Genomic DNA, 12,833 nt, shown 5'->3' on the forward strand with positions numbered 1-12,833 from the left:
AAATCACTAATGATACCACCAATAATAATAAGGGAAATAACAAGGGAAGAGAATATAAAAGAGGAAAAGGAAATGAAAACAATAAACACAAGTGATGCACAATGCAACTGTTCACCACCTGCTGACGGATACCCAGACTATTCTGAGTAACTCCCCTCAGTTTCTATACTGGCCATGACGTGCTGTGGTATGGAATACCCTTTTGGCTAGTTTGGGCCGGCTGTCCTGTCTCTGCTTCTTCCTGGCTTCCCATGCCCCTCCTCACTGGCAGAGTATGAGACTGAAAGGTCCTTGATTGGAGTAAACATTACTCAGTAACAACTAAAGACACGCATGTTATCAGTGTTGTTCTTGGGCTAAAGTTGAAAATGCAGCACTGCACCAGCTACTAAAAAGGAGAAAAATAGCTGCTATAGCTGAACGCAGGACACTGCACCAGACTTGAACAGTGTAAACAGTATACTGAAGTCTTATTGTGATATCCTTTTTCCTTATTACAATGCTCACCATGCATATAATTCTAATGTCTTAGACTCTACGGCCTTTAGTCTTACAGAACTTCTACTAACTTTGACCAGACTTTTGCCTGAAAGTGGACTTTCCCGATCAGGCCTATCAAGGGCTAACAGAGCAGGATTAAATTCCTAAAAGTGCAAGTATTTCTACCCAGATTATTTAAGAATTCAAGCAACCTGAAGGTATTATCATATGGCAAATCAGGCACCAACTCTCAGATATAGCATTTGTCTTTACATCTTTTTCTCATTGATGCTGAACTGTGGGGCTTCTTAGCTATCCAACGGCCAGATTAAACCCAGGTTTTCACTAAGAGCAAACTTCTGAAACTCAACATGACACCTACACTGACGCATCAGAAAAGATGTCTGGGAAGACTGGCAGGTGTAACATCAGCTCTTCCTACACCTGAGGATCTTTTCAATACTTAGACCAGACAGATTTATTAATAGCACACTGTGCTGGGCTTCAATACCTCTGGATTCAGGTCATGGCTCTTCCACAGTTCCCACTGAAATCTTGGGCAGCTGGTTTAAAAAGTCATCTTTATAACTACAGAGTGGGCCTCAATACCATACATTCTCCTCTGCAGGGAATGTATTCATTAGTATGCAACTTTCAGCAAGATTCCGAAGTCCAGGACCTTAGCAATTCCAATCACTTTACCCTCCACTTTGCAGTATTTCAGTTCTCTCACCTGATGATTGGTATTTCCTGATTTGTTCAATTATTACCATATTATTATTAATTTACATCCTGGGCAGCAGCATGGACATGGCTTTGCCCATGCACAGACTTTGTCATTACTCTTTCAGATACGAACAATGCAGTAAATGTCTATGCTTAGGTCACAAAATTGACAGCATTTAGAATCACAGAATAGGGTTGGAAAGGACCTTAAGATCAAGTTCCAACCCCCCTCCATGGGCAGGGACACCTCACACTAAACCATGCCACCCAAGGCTCTGTTCAACCCAGCCTTGAATACCACCAAGGACAGAGCATTCACAACTTCCCTGGGCAACCTATTCCAGTGCCTTACCACCCTTACAGTAAAGAACTTCTTCCTTATATCCAATCTAACTTCCCCTGTTTAAGTTTTAACCCGTTACCCCTTGTCCTGTCACTACAGTTCCTAATGAAGAGTCCCTCCCCAGCATTCATATAGGCCCCCTCCAGATACTGGAAGGCTGCTATGAGGTCTCCATGCAGCCTTCTCCAGGCTGAACAGCCCCAACTTTCTCAGCCTATCTTCATACGGGAGGTGCTCCAGCCGCCTGATCGTCCTTGTGGGCCACCTCTGGACTTGTTCCAACAGTTCCATGTCCTTCTTATGTTGAGGACACCAGAACTGCATACAGTACTGCAAGTGGGGTCTCACAAGAGCAGAGTAGAGGGGCAGGATCACCTCCTTCGACCTGCTGGTCACGCTCCTTTTGATGCAGCCCAGGATACGGTTGACTTTCTGGCCTGCGAGCGCACACTGAAGCTGGCTCATGTTCATTTTCTCATCGACCAACACCACCCACAGGGCTGCTCTGAATCTCTTCTCTGCCCAACCTGTAGCTGTGCCTGGGAGTGCTGCAGCCCAGGTGTAGGACCGTGCACTTGGCATGGTTAAACTTCATGAGGTTGGCATCAGCCCACCTCACAAGCGTGTCCAGGTCCCTCTGGATGGCATTCCTTCCCTCCAGCGTATCAACCAAATCACACAGCTTGGTGTCATCGGCGAACTTGCTGAGGGCGCACTCAATCCCACTGTCCATGTCAGAGATAAAGATGTTGAACAAGACCGGTCCCAACACCGATCCCTGAGGGATGCCACTCGTTACTGGTCTCCAGCCAGACATTGAGCCATTGACCACAACTCTTTGCATGCAGCCATCCAGCCAGTTCTTTATCCACCGAGTGGTCCGTCCATCAAATTGATGTCGCTCCAATTTAGAGACAAGGATGTCGTGTGGGACAGTGTCGAATGCTCTGCACAAGTCCAGGTAGATGACATCAACTGCTCTACCCCTGTCCATCAGTTCTGTGGCCCCATCACGGAAGGCCACCAAATTGGTCAGGCAGGATTTCCCCTTAGTGAAGCCATGCTGGCTGTCACAAAGCATCTTGCTGTTTTTCATGTGCCTTAGCATGCCTTCCAGGAGAATCTGCTCCAAGATTTTGCCTGGCACAGAGGTGAGACTGACTGGTCTGTAATTCCCCAGGTCATCCATTTTCCCATTCTTGAAAATGAGGGTTATATTTCCTTTTTTCCAGTTGTTGGGAACTTCACCTGACTGCCATGATTTCTCAAATATGATGGCCAGTGGCTTAGCAACTTCATTCGCCAGCTCCTTCAGTACCCGCAGATGGATTTCATCAGGTCCCATGGACTTGTGCACATTCAGGTTCTTAAGGTGGTCTCAAATCAGATCCTTTCCTATGGTGGGCCTAAGGTCTTCACTCTCACAGTCATCTGACACCTCCTATGACTAAGCAATGCTTTCTTGGGCATTTTGCATGAAGATCACAAAGCCCAGTGGATGAAGACAAGTGTTTAGCCATTTCAGTACTGATCTGATAGATCTACTTTCAGATGAGGATTCCCAACTTATTTGTTAAAGCCAAATTAATGATCTTCACCTTCTCTGTTCACTTAAAAAACTTTCTGGTGTCCAGGCATAACAGAGATTTATTAATTGGTTGTGTTAAAGATGCCAGGTTGTTGGCACTGGAACAACACCTCTAAGACAGCTTTGCTCTTCTTTCTACCCATTCAATGAAAGACCACTTTAAATTTTAAGGCACACTGTAAGGTCTATATTATGTTTTCCTAAGGAAGAGGAATTTCTTTGGTTAACTATAATAATGTAATGTACATGCTACCAAAGATATACATTGTTTTCATACCAGGAAAATAAACTGAATAAACTAATAAAGAAAAAACATTTTACTGAAGAAAATAAGTATCTGCTGGTGCTCTGAATGTACCTGTTTGTGTGGCTTACGCTGCTGCAGCAGCAGTGGTCATATTCACTAGAAGACAGAGAAGGCTCATGTTGCAGTACAGCTCCACATTTCTTACTGTAAGATGGCATTTCTCATGCAGAATCTTTCCCTAAAAGGTCTGATCTTGAGCTAGGTTTTTGCTCACCATGGCACAGGATCAAGAACACCTACTTTTCCTCCTTCCCTTAAACCCTCTTCCTGCAATTCTTCTGGATGCTAGAGGCCAGGGTGGCCGCTTAGAGAGGGACTGAAGAAGAAACTATCCACCCTTGGCAAGACCTCTGACCACTAAGAAAACCTTTAAAAATAAGGAAACATCCTTACTTGTGGCTGTGCTGGAGGTGTGCACCCTCAAAAGTAAACATGATGTTCTGTATCTGAGGGGGCCTGAAGATTAAGAATCAACTGCATTAAGAGTTGAAGTTGATAGCTCTTGTGGCTTAAGGCCAGCTGGTAACAGCACCACAGAGCTGCTCACTCACTCCCTGCCTTCTTCCCCTCTGCTGCCAGCGGGATGGGGAGGAGAATCAGCAATCTGGGCCTTCTGGGTAGCTCCCCTCAGTTTATATACTGGGCATGACGTGCTGTGGTATGGAAGACCCCTTTGGTTAGTTTTGAGTCAGGTGTCCTGTCTCTGCTACCTTGCAGCTTCCCATGCCCCTCCTCACTGGCAGAGCATGAGAGACTGAAAAGTCCTTGATCGGGGTAAGCATTACTGAGCAACAACTAAAACACTGGTGTGTTATCAGCATTGTTGTCAGACTACAGCCAAAACACAGCACTGCACCAGCTACTACGAAAGGGAAAATTGACTGTTACAGCTGAACCCAGGACTTTTCACTAGCCAGCAGCCAGCTTGCTCACTGTTGCCTGCACAAGAGAAGAGCTATCAACAAAAAGGGGGAATCTGTGAAAATGAAATTACAAAACAGGTGGCTCTACAAAACTGTTATGTACAGCTCTCCACCCCTTCATTTAAGTAAGCACCCGCCAAGCACTACAGGTAAGCCAAGTGGGAAAACTCTGTAAGCCATAGATGGTGACTGCTTGCCTTGTGGAGAACAACTCAGTGGACCTGCAGCTGGATACCTGTTAAGGGAAGGATCCTTCCTTCCCTACAGCACCTACTTATCAGGAGATGAACCTCTGACTAAGAGGTGTTCTGGAAAGGGCCCAGCCCACCCCTTGCAGCTGTGGGGAACCCAGAAGCCAGGTGGGCAGAGACCTTGTGCACGCTGGGCAAAGCACAGAGCAACTCTGCATGGAAAAACACACAAATGCTCCCACTCCCCAGGGTAAAACTGCAGCTCTGCTTCCCCAGCAGCAGCCAGAGCTATTAAACTGGCTCACACATTTGTTAAGAGGATGTCAAGGCTCTGGATGACTGGATGGAAGTACTTTACATACACACAGCCCTGAAGTCACAACTAGCTCACCCTCAAGAGCTTCCAGCTCAGTTTACCACTGCCAGAGCTCCTCCAACACAAGGCACTTGGTGTTTCCCCATCACCAAGCAGGAAGGATAGGTTCATAGCTCAGCAAAGCACTGCACCCCAGGGATTACAATTCCCAGGAGGTATTAACCTCACCTCTTGCTTTATCAGCCCCATGTGACAACCTGTCGAAAATCCCACTTCTGCACAGTACAGCAAATTTTTGGTTTGTTTTCTCCTAATCTGTTGTGCTTGGTACTTCAGTCTTAGCTGAGAGAAGGATTATGCTGGTACCCATAGAGGAACCTAAAGTAAAGCCTGGATGCGTACTTGATGGGACAGGGACTTCACAGAGCTTCGGTGCACAAACAGCAGTTCCTTAACTACCTTTTTGTTTTGTTTTGAGCACAGGACTGAATCAAACTTTGAAGCCTGCTCTAGGACCTGGCTGGTACAATCTACAGAAGCACCCAAACTTCTGCTCTTCAAAGCCCAGAGGGCTTCGCTGTGAATATAGCCTCGTACATCATCTACCAGACAGCTGAATGTTTTCCATGGCGTAATCTGCTTCTGTAAAGAAATGTAGGTGTCACATTTATCAGCAGCGTTTTGATTGTGGGCCACAAAAAACACTAAACTACCACCATTTTGCCATTTCAAATTAGAAGTATTTTCAAGAAAAGAAAAAAAGACTATGTTCTGCTACAGATCACGGGACTGTGCATCAGAGCTATGAATTTTCAGGCTGATCTATTCAAGTATTAAACTTTTTGGTGAAGTACTTGAATTATTTGTAACAAGACATGATAAATTCATCCAGTACAAGGCTGCTTCTAGGTGAAAACAGGCATTAAAACATAGCCATATATCCTATTAAGTAGCATATTTCCCTGTTTAGTAAGGAAATGTCATCACATTTATTACAAAGGCAAACAGCAACATACCAAAACAGGATCCAATTTTTCTAAATAAATAAATCATTGATGTGTCAAAAATTAACAGATGAGTTAATATACCCGATGTTATCAAAACCAGATGGTGCTTCATAATATTCATCCTGTTCAGTCAAACCCTGAATATATTCTGGACCATCAGTATATAAAATAGGATGCTGCTATTTGTGATGGCAAACAAAAGCAATCATGCCTGCCAAGCACATACTATAACAGGCAGCATTTCAGCTCTGCTAGACAGAAAGTAATTAGAATGCTTTTAATGTCCAAAAGAATGATGCTGATAGGCTGCCACAGATGTGTAGATTTATGAATATTTATATGGTGGTTTATAGCTGACACTTTTATCAGTTGAAGAAGATAAAATATCTGCCTGACTCAAAAGCTTGACAGTCAGGTTAATAAAATCTCATTAAAGAGAATGACCTATGCAATTATATAGGATTTATTGTAATTCATTTTTGATTGTACTCTGCTTAAAGATGCAATTTCCCATTTCCTGATGCCAAATTTAGGTTGCACATCAAAATCTACGTGGTTTTTAACTCCAAGCCATCACCAGAAGAAAGATACGCGTTCAGCATCTCGGTATCGTACACCTTTAAAGCAAAAAAAAATAATATAAAATAACCCGAACCCCTGCTCCTCGCTACATCTTACGAAAACGGTGCAGGCAAGCAGCCTATTTTCTTCCTGTTAAAATCACCACCTCTTTAACATCAGCCTTCTCCACCGCCAGCAGCTCCCTCCGGCAGCCGCCCGCGCCGCACCCCCCACCCCCGGGCCGACACCGCGGTGGAGCGGGGCGCCCGGCCCGGACTTCCCCCGCCCGTTGCCACCGGCGGCGGCGGCGCCGCTCCCGCAGGTGAGAACCGGCCCTCGGCCGCTTGCCCCGCCAAGTCGCGAGCAGCCGTCGCCTCAGCCCCGACGGCGTCCGGGGGGCAGCGATGCCTTCCCCGTCCCGGGGCCGATGCTGGCCCCTGCAGCGGCCCCGCCCGCCCCCGTGAACTTTAGCGATGCCCCACCGACGGGCGGACACAGCCGCTCTCCCCGTTCCCCCCACACCCAGCTCCGGGGCGCTGGCGTCGCCAGCCCCCATGGGGAGGACCTGAGGACCGCCGCCAGCCCCCTAGCAGAGGGGTGTGGGTGTGTGCGTGTTGTGGGGAGCTCGCAGCCCTCATCCCGCTCCAGCCTGCTGCAAAGTGCCCCGCCAAGTTGCGCGGCAGAAGAGAGGAGTTGCGGGTACCTGCGCTCAGCTCCGCGCCGCCGCTCCCCGCCGCCGCCGGGCAGGGGCCGTAGCGGCCCGAAGAGCTCGGGGCCGGCGGCGGGCGGGGATGTCCCTGGGCAGCGCCGAGGGCAGCAGCGGGGCGGGCGGGCCCGTTAGGGAAGGGGCCGTGCTGCGCGTAAGGTAGCGACTCGGCGGCGTGCGGGAAGGGCTGCCCCGCTCCGCGCCCGCGGGGCACCTCCACCATGGTGGGTCTCTCATAGCGCTTGGCCAGCACCGCCCGCTTCCCAGGGAAGGTCTTCAGGACGCTGTAGGGGCCCCGCTGCTTGTAGATTTTGGGGGTGCTGGGTCCCTCCTCCGCTGGCTGCATCTCCTCCTCCTCCATCCTCAGGCGTCTCCCCTACCCCAGCGCGACACGGCCCCGCTCCGGGGCTGCGTCTGCCGCCGCCGCGGCTCGTCTCTGTGGCACGGCGGAGCCCCGGCGCGGCGGGGCGCCGGCCTGATTGACAGGCGGCCGCGCCAATGCCTGGAGGGAGACGGGCGGCGACCGGCAAGTGTTTAGGGTAATCTCTGCTAATGGCAGCGGGGCGGGGAGGCGGGCCCTGGCGGGGCCGCTGCCGCCTCCCGCTCCCCCCGCGGGGCAGGTGAGCCAACGGGCACCGCCGGGGGAGGGGGGCGGCCGAGGAGCCTTCCCGTGCCCTTCCAGCTCCGCGGGGCCGTGCCAAGCGGTGCTGCAGAGTAGCGGCCCAGCCCTCGGAGCGCGGAGCCGCGCAGAAACTTTGTGGCCCCGCTGCGGGTGCCCCGCCGTTGTCTGTCCCCACCCCTGTCCCCGCACGCAGCCAGCCGCGCGGCCGCTTCCCCGGTTGTTAGGGGTGAAATAAATAATGCCATTTGGGAGTCCAGGACCTGTCAGAATTGATTAGGACACAGAGGACATTTTCTTTCTCATTATGCAAAAGCGTTTCATGGCGAAATAAAAGAGGTTTCGCTGTAACTCATGCATGTCAGATTTCCAGGAATCCGGGAGATTAATCACATTTAACATTATTTGCAACGCCTCCTGCCCGCACACCCCGCCCGCTTTTTGCTAACTGCTTAAATGAGGCGGACACGTGGGGCAAAGGCTCGTCCCTCTCTTCTCGTGTCCGTCCCCCCAGCCCCCGTCCTCCGTTCCCCCCACCCAGCAACCCGCTCCTCTCTGTTTCCTGCCTAGACCCTTGCAGGGACAGTTGAGAAATAATGAAACACTGGTGAAAGACAGGAGCAGAATGAGATGCCATCGAGAGACGTTTCTGAGAAATGGTGGAGATCTGGGTGAGATGGGAGACAGCTGAAACTGAATGATACGCTGAAGAAAAATAAATGATAACAAACCACTCGCTCCCTCTCCCCGTTCTTTTCTGTGAGGCAATTTTATATTTTGCATTAACATTTCCCTTTTCCTGTCCCACTTTTCTCCTGCTTCTGCTGCTATAATTTATCAGGATTACAATAAACCCTCTGGCTTGTGGAAGTAAAATTTCAGAACACCTTAGTTATATTTAAGCAGTGGTGGTGGGAAATCATTCCTCTGTCATCATGTGAAGTTTCAGCCACTTATTGTGGTCATCGCTGTCCCATTTCAGCTTTATGTATTTAGTCGGAAATGAAAAGCCGCACTTCTCTCTACTGACATAATTAATTCTTGTGGTCTTCAGCCCCTCTCCTCCAGAAAAGTTCAGCTAACTTCTGCAAACTGCGCATTTCTTTCACGCAGGACATACAAGGAGCTGTGCTGTTTCTGATTTTGATTTTTTTGACAAGTAGAATAAATCAAATACTTGTAGCAGCCAGAAGCCTCTAAGTAAAGGCTAGTGTAATAGAAATCATTATTTTATTTAAGCAAAATCAATCATAAGTCTTTGTGCTTCCTGACTCTTTGATTGCCTGTGCTTTAAAAAAATACTGTACTGTAATGCAAAAGAGAGACTGGAAATAAGTGTGAGAGAAACTCTGCTCCCACTCAGAAACAAAATGTGTCCTCCACCTTGTCTCGTCTCACTGGCCTCTACCACAGCTGTGACAAGCAGCTACTGGAGATCGGTACAGTATTAAAATTGTATGAAGTTAATATTAGGCTTCTAGTAGTTAGATTCAAATAAATGGTCAAAAATTACCTGCTCAGGTGTCAACTACATTCCTAGGAGCTCACTACTCGCTCACTACCCTTCTGTTCCTGTTGGAGGAAACAACCCTTGGACAAAAGGAGAAAACTGCAGTTGACAGGTCATGTCCTCCAAGCTGCCTCCTTTACGTGGGCTCTCTGCCACTCATCAGGTAGATGTTGGATCTCTATGGACATGAGGAGAGAAGTGCGTTTGAGGTTAACAGGGTCCAAAACCACTGAAATGTGGCAGGGACCTCAGCCATGTGGCAAATGGAATTCATACTTTATGCACTTAATTTATGTCTGCTGAGTGTTCACCACTGGACCACCAAAATGACCCTTCAGTTGTTTTTAGAAAGGCTTGGTTTTAACTCTGCTCTGCTCTTAGTGGTTCTTCTGGGTATGTAGATCTAACAAATGTCCTGATCCTCCCCCTGCCCCGTCCTTCTATGACTTTTCCCTTGAGTTTCAGATGAGGAAATCTGCCATGGCCAAAGGCTGTGTTGTGCCTAACCTGAGGGGGTCCTGCTGATCAGTCCTGTGGAGCAAAAGTGGTCCCACACCTTCCTTTGGTTTTGTGGGATGCCCCTTTTTAGAGGAGCACCGATTTACTCCTGAACTCTGTGCAGGCATGCAGTCGCTCTTGCAGAAGGACTAACATGGCTTTGCAGTTGGGGAGCATGTCCCTAGACTGGCAAAGAGACAGGCTGGGTGAAGTGATAGCGTCAGAGTATCGGAGAGATGATGTTGTACCTGCTGCGAGTACTTGCGGGCTGTTTGCTTCCATGGCTGTCCCCTTTGGCACATCCTAGTGCACCTGAGTGGCCTTGTGAGTAACAGCATGTAGTTATGAAATTGTTATTAACCAAACATCTCTATCTCTCCCAAATAGGAATTACAGTCCTATTTTGGTTGTACACTGGATTAAAACAGTTAATAGATAGCACGTAGCTCTTGCCTTGATCAAGTGGGAAAAAATAAAAAGCCGTGGCTGATACCAGCAGCTCATTTCAAGAAAGCCAGACACCTTCATTTTCCATAGACCGTGCCGCCACTTGGGATTTGACCCTGAAGCGAAGCCTGTGTCTTTCCCTACCCGTTTACTGATGCAAGTTTCCACAGTTTTACTGATGCTAAGGGCTGGAGATCTGTAACAGGATTATTTCAGAGCACTCAGAGTGGAAAAAGGATGGGAAGCAACTAACCCTTGGAAAAAAAAAAACTAATCAAAACAAAGATAAAGGGCACAATGAAAAATAAGAAACCCAACATTGCTGCAGTGTATAGTCCTCTGCTCCTAGAAATCATCGCAAAGAGAATATTTGTCAGTATATAGAAAAATACCCAATCTATACACAGGCTATCAATCACTGAACATGCCTTTGTTGAAGGTACCATGAGGTACTCAAAGAATAAAAGTGTGATTCATCTCTATCTTCTGAGCAGGGGCTAAATCTTGCTCCACTTATTCATGGGAACAGTGCTCCTGTGATAACTAAAGCATGCAGGACTTGGCCATGAACTGCCAATATTGCTCTGCACATTTGGAGTGCATGATGAGAGCTAAGATTGGCAACTCTCCTCTGTAATCTAAACCACTCTGCAAGCAGGCTAGCCATAATTTGCTGCCCTAAACATTTAACCCCAGCTAGTTAATTTAAGCTTAGCTCAGTTGCTCATGTTTATGGATAAAGAAACAAAAGGGAAAGCATCAAAAGGAAAAGATGACTGTGGAATTCAATATTTCAGCAGCTGTTGATAGGTAAATGTTATTGAAGTGTGGCATTCAAATCCAAAGGCCTGCATTTATGATAATGAGCCTAACAAGGAAATGAGATTGACACAGCAATTCTCTGTTTTTGTTGTCCCCTGAGGTTAGAGATTATGCAGTGCATGGCGCTGTTTTTAGCCTCTTTGGTGATTCCAACTGTGAGAGACAATGCTGTGCATATTTGTCAAGGTTGCACTTTAATCAGGTGACTCAGGAGCTTTTTGAGGGAGAATACGAACTGCTGGTCTCACTTAAACCCTAATCTACATCCTATGTCAGAGATCCATCAGCCAAGGGGCTTTTAGCCCCTGCTTTTTCCTTATGCTTACTCAGTGCTCTGTGAAAATGCTTTGAAATAATTGAAATGTATCTATCATGGTTACATTGTATTTTGAGAATTACTGGAATGTTTCTCAGTGACATTAATTGGTTTTAAAATATTTTTGTCTTTCTAATTAGTGCGAGATTGATGAGCTGTGGAAAGGGCATTTATACACAGGCAGACACATATTTCCATGCTACATTTGTGTCTTAATAAAATGGTAGCTAACTGGATTTTTGTGCTGAGTAAACACTGGCAAATAAAAAGCAAAACATCCTATAACTTTAGGAGGAAATATCCTGTGTTTTAAATGTGATAACATTGTGTAAAAAACCCCACAACAGAACCAGTCTCCCTGAGGGCTGGAAAATGGGTAAATGAATTATTTAAATATAGTTAAAGGACACACAGGAAAAAAGTAATGGCTTTGATACCCAATGTAGGGAAAATTATTAATATTTTAAGGAATCAATTGTGGACACATTGGAAAGCTCATTTTAATTAAAAATAGCTTACATAAAGCAGTTTGAAGAAGGGAGAAATAGTTTTAGGTACTTGTTGCTGAGAATTCTTTAGAAATACATCATGGATAAACATGACATAACATAATCCCAACTTTCACCAGCCCTAAAAAAGCCTCACTGTCTGTGTTGGAGTGATACGGCACGGCTTCACCTTCCTGGAGCATTAGCCCTTGCCCTAGCCCTTGCCCAAGCTTGGAGCTCCCATCTTGGCCAGCACCAAGTAGCACAGAACTGCTCTATAATGTGTAGCTCGAACCATCTAGTTCTTGTCTTGCAGCACTTGGCTTTTTGAGAGCAGCACGTCAAAGGTCTGCTGGTGATGTGCTGAAAGGGAGAGCTGCTCCTCCACAGGTTGGGATCCAGGTACTCTGCCAAACCTATGTGACTCTCACCAGTCCTGCTAGCTCCTGCCCTTCAGATACTCTAACCTCTGTTATCCAGGCTTGCAAAAAGGTGGTCCTCACAGGGCAAAAGTCACACTGACCTGGAACTCAATTAGAATAGAAAATGTTGGTTTCCCCAAGTAGAGCTGTTACTGATATTTTGCACTGAAGTGTAACATTCAGGCCCTACACCTGCACAGCTTGCTGGCTATTTGGAAATACTGTCAAATTTTGTCAAGGAAGCTGTGCACATCGGTTTTAGTGAAAACACAGATGGGATGGTGTCCTGGGTTCAGCAGGACTGCTACTGACTGGACAGGGGAAATCAGCTGGAAGCAGAATCTTCCTTAAACTCATCTAGATGGGGAACCTGACTGCGGTTCAAACACAACAAGATAAACATGATCAGCCATGCAGTGTTTACCAAGCAGAGTCTCAACTAGGCTTAATTTGATGAGAAACACAAGCCTGACAGATGCTTGGAGGTACCACCAGTGCTGTAAGCATGGGAATGACACCTATTCTTTGTTGAAGGTAGGCTTCACCCCAGATTAGATGCCTTT

At 47.1% G+C, this 12,833-nt stretch overlaps 1 protein-coding gene across 2 annotated transcripts in view; it reads right to left on the minus strand.

The window, feature by feature from the left end:
- The window catches only part of BEND4 (BEN domain containing 4), a 29,583-nt gene extending 21,935 nt beyond the window's left edge, over positions 1-7,648 (minus strand). For both annotated transcript variants that reach the window (XM_062642413.1, XM_062642414.1), the window contains exon 1: positions 7,146-7,648. In XM_062642413.1, coding sequence (XP_062498397.1) covers positions 7,146-7,509 — 364 coding nt within the window. In that variant the 5' untranslated portion in view covers positions 7,510-7,648. The remainder of the gene's footprint in view (positions 1-7,145) is intronic.
- Positions 7,649-12,833: the final 5,185 nt, after the last annotated feature.

This window comes from Pezoporus occidentalis, unplaced genomic scaffold (assembly GCF_034315485.1).
Source record: "Pezoporus occidentalis ecotype Australia unplaced genomic scaffold, CSIRO_AGI_Poc_V1 ctg71, whole genome shotgun sequence".
Lineage (NCBI taxonomy): Eukaryota > Metazoa > Chordata > Aves > Psittaciformes > Psittacidae > Pezoporus > Pezoporus occidentalis.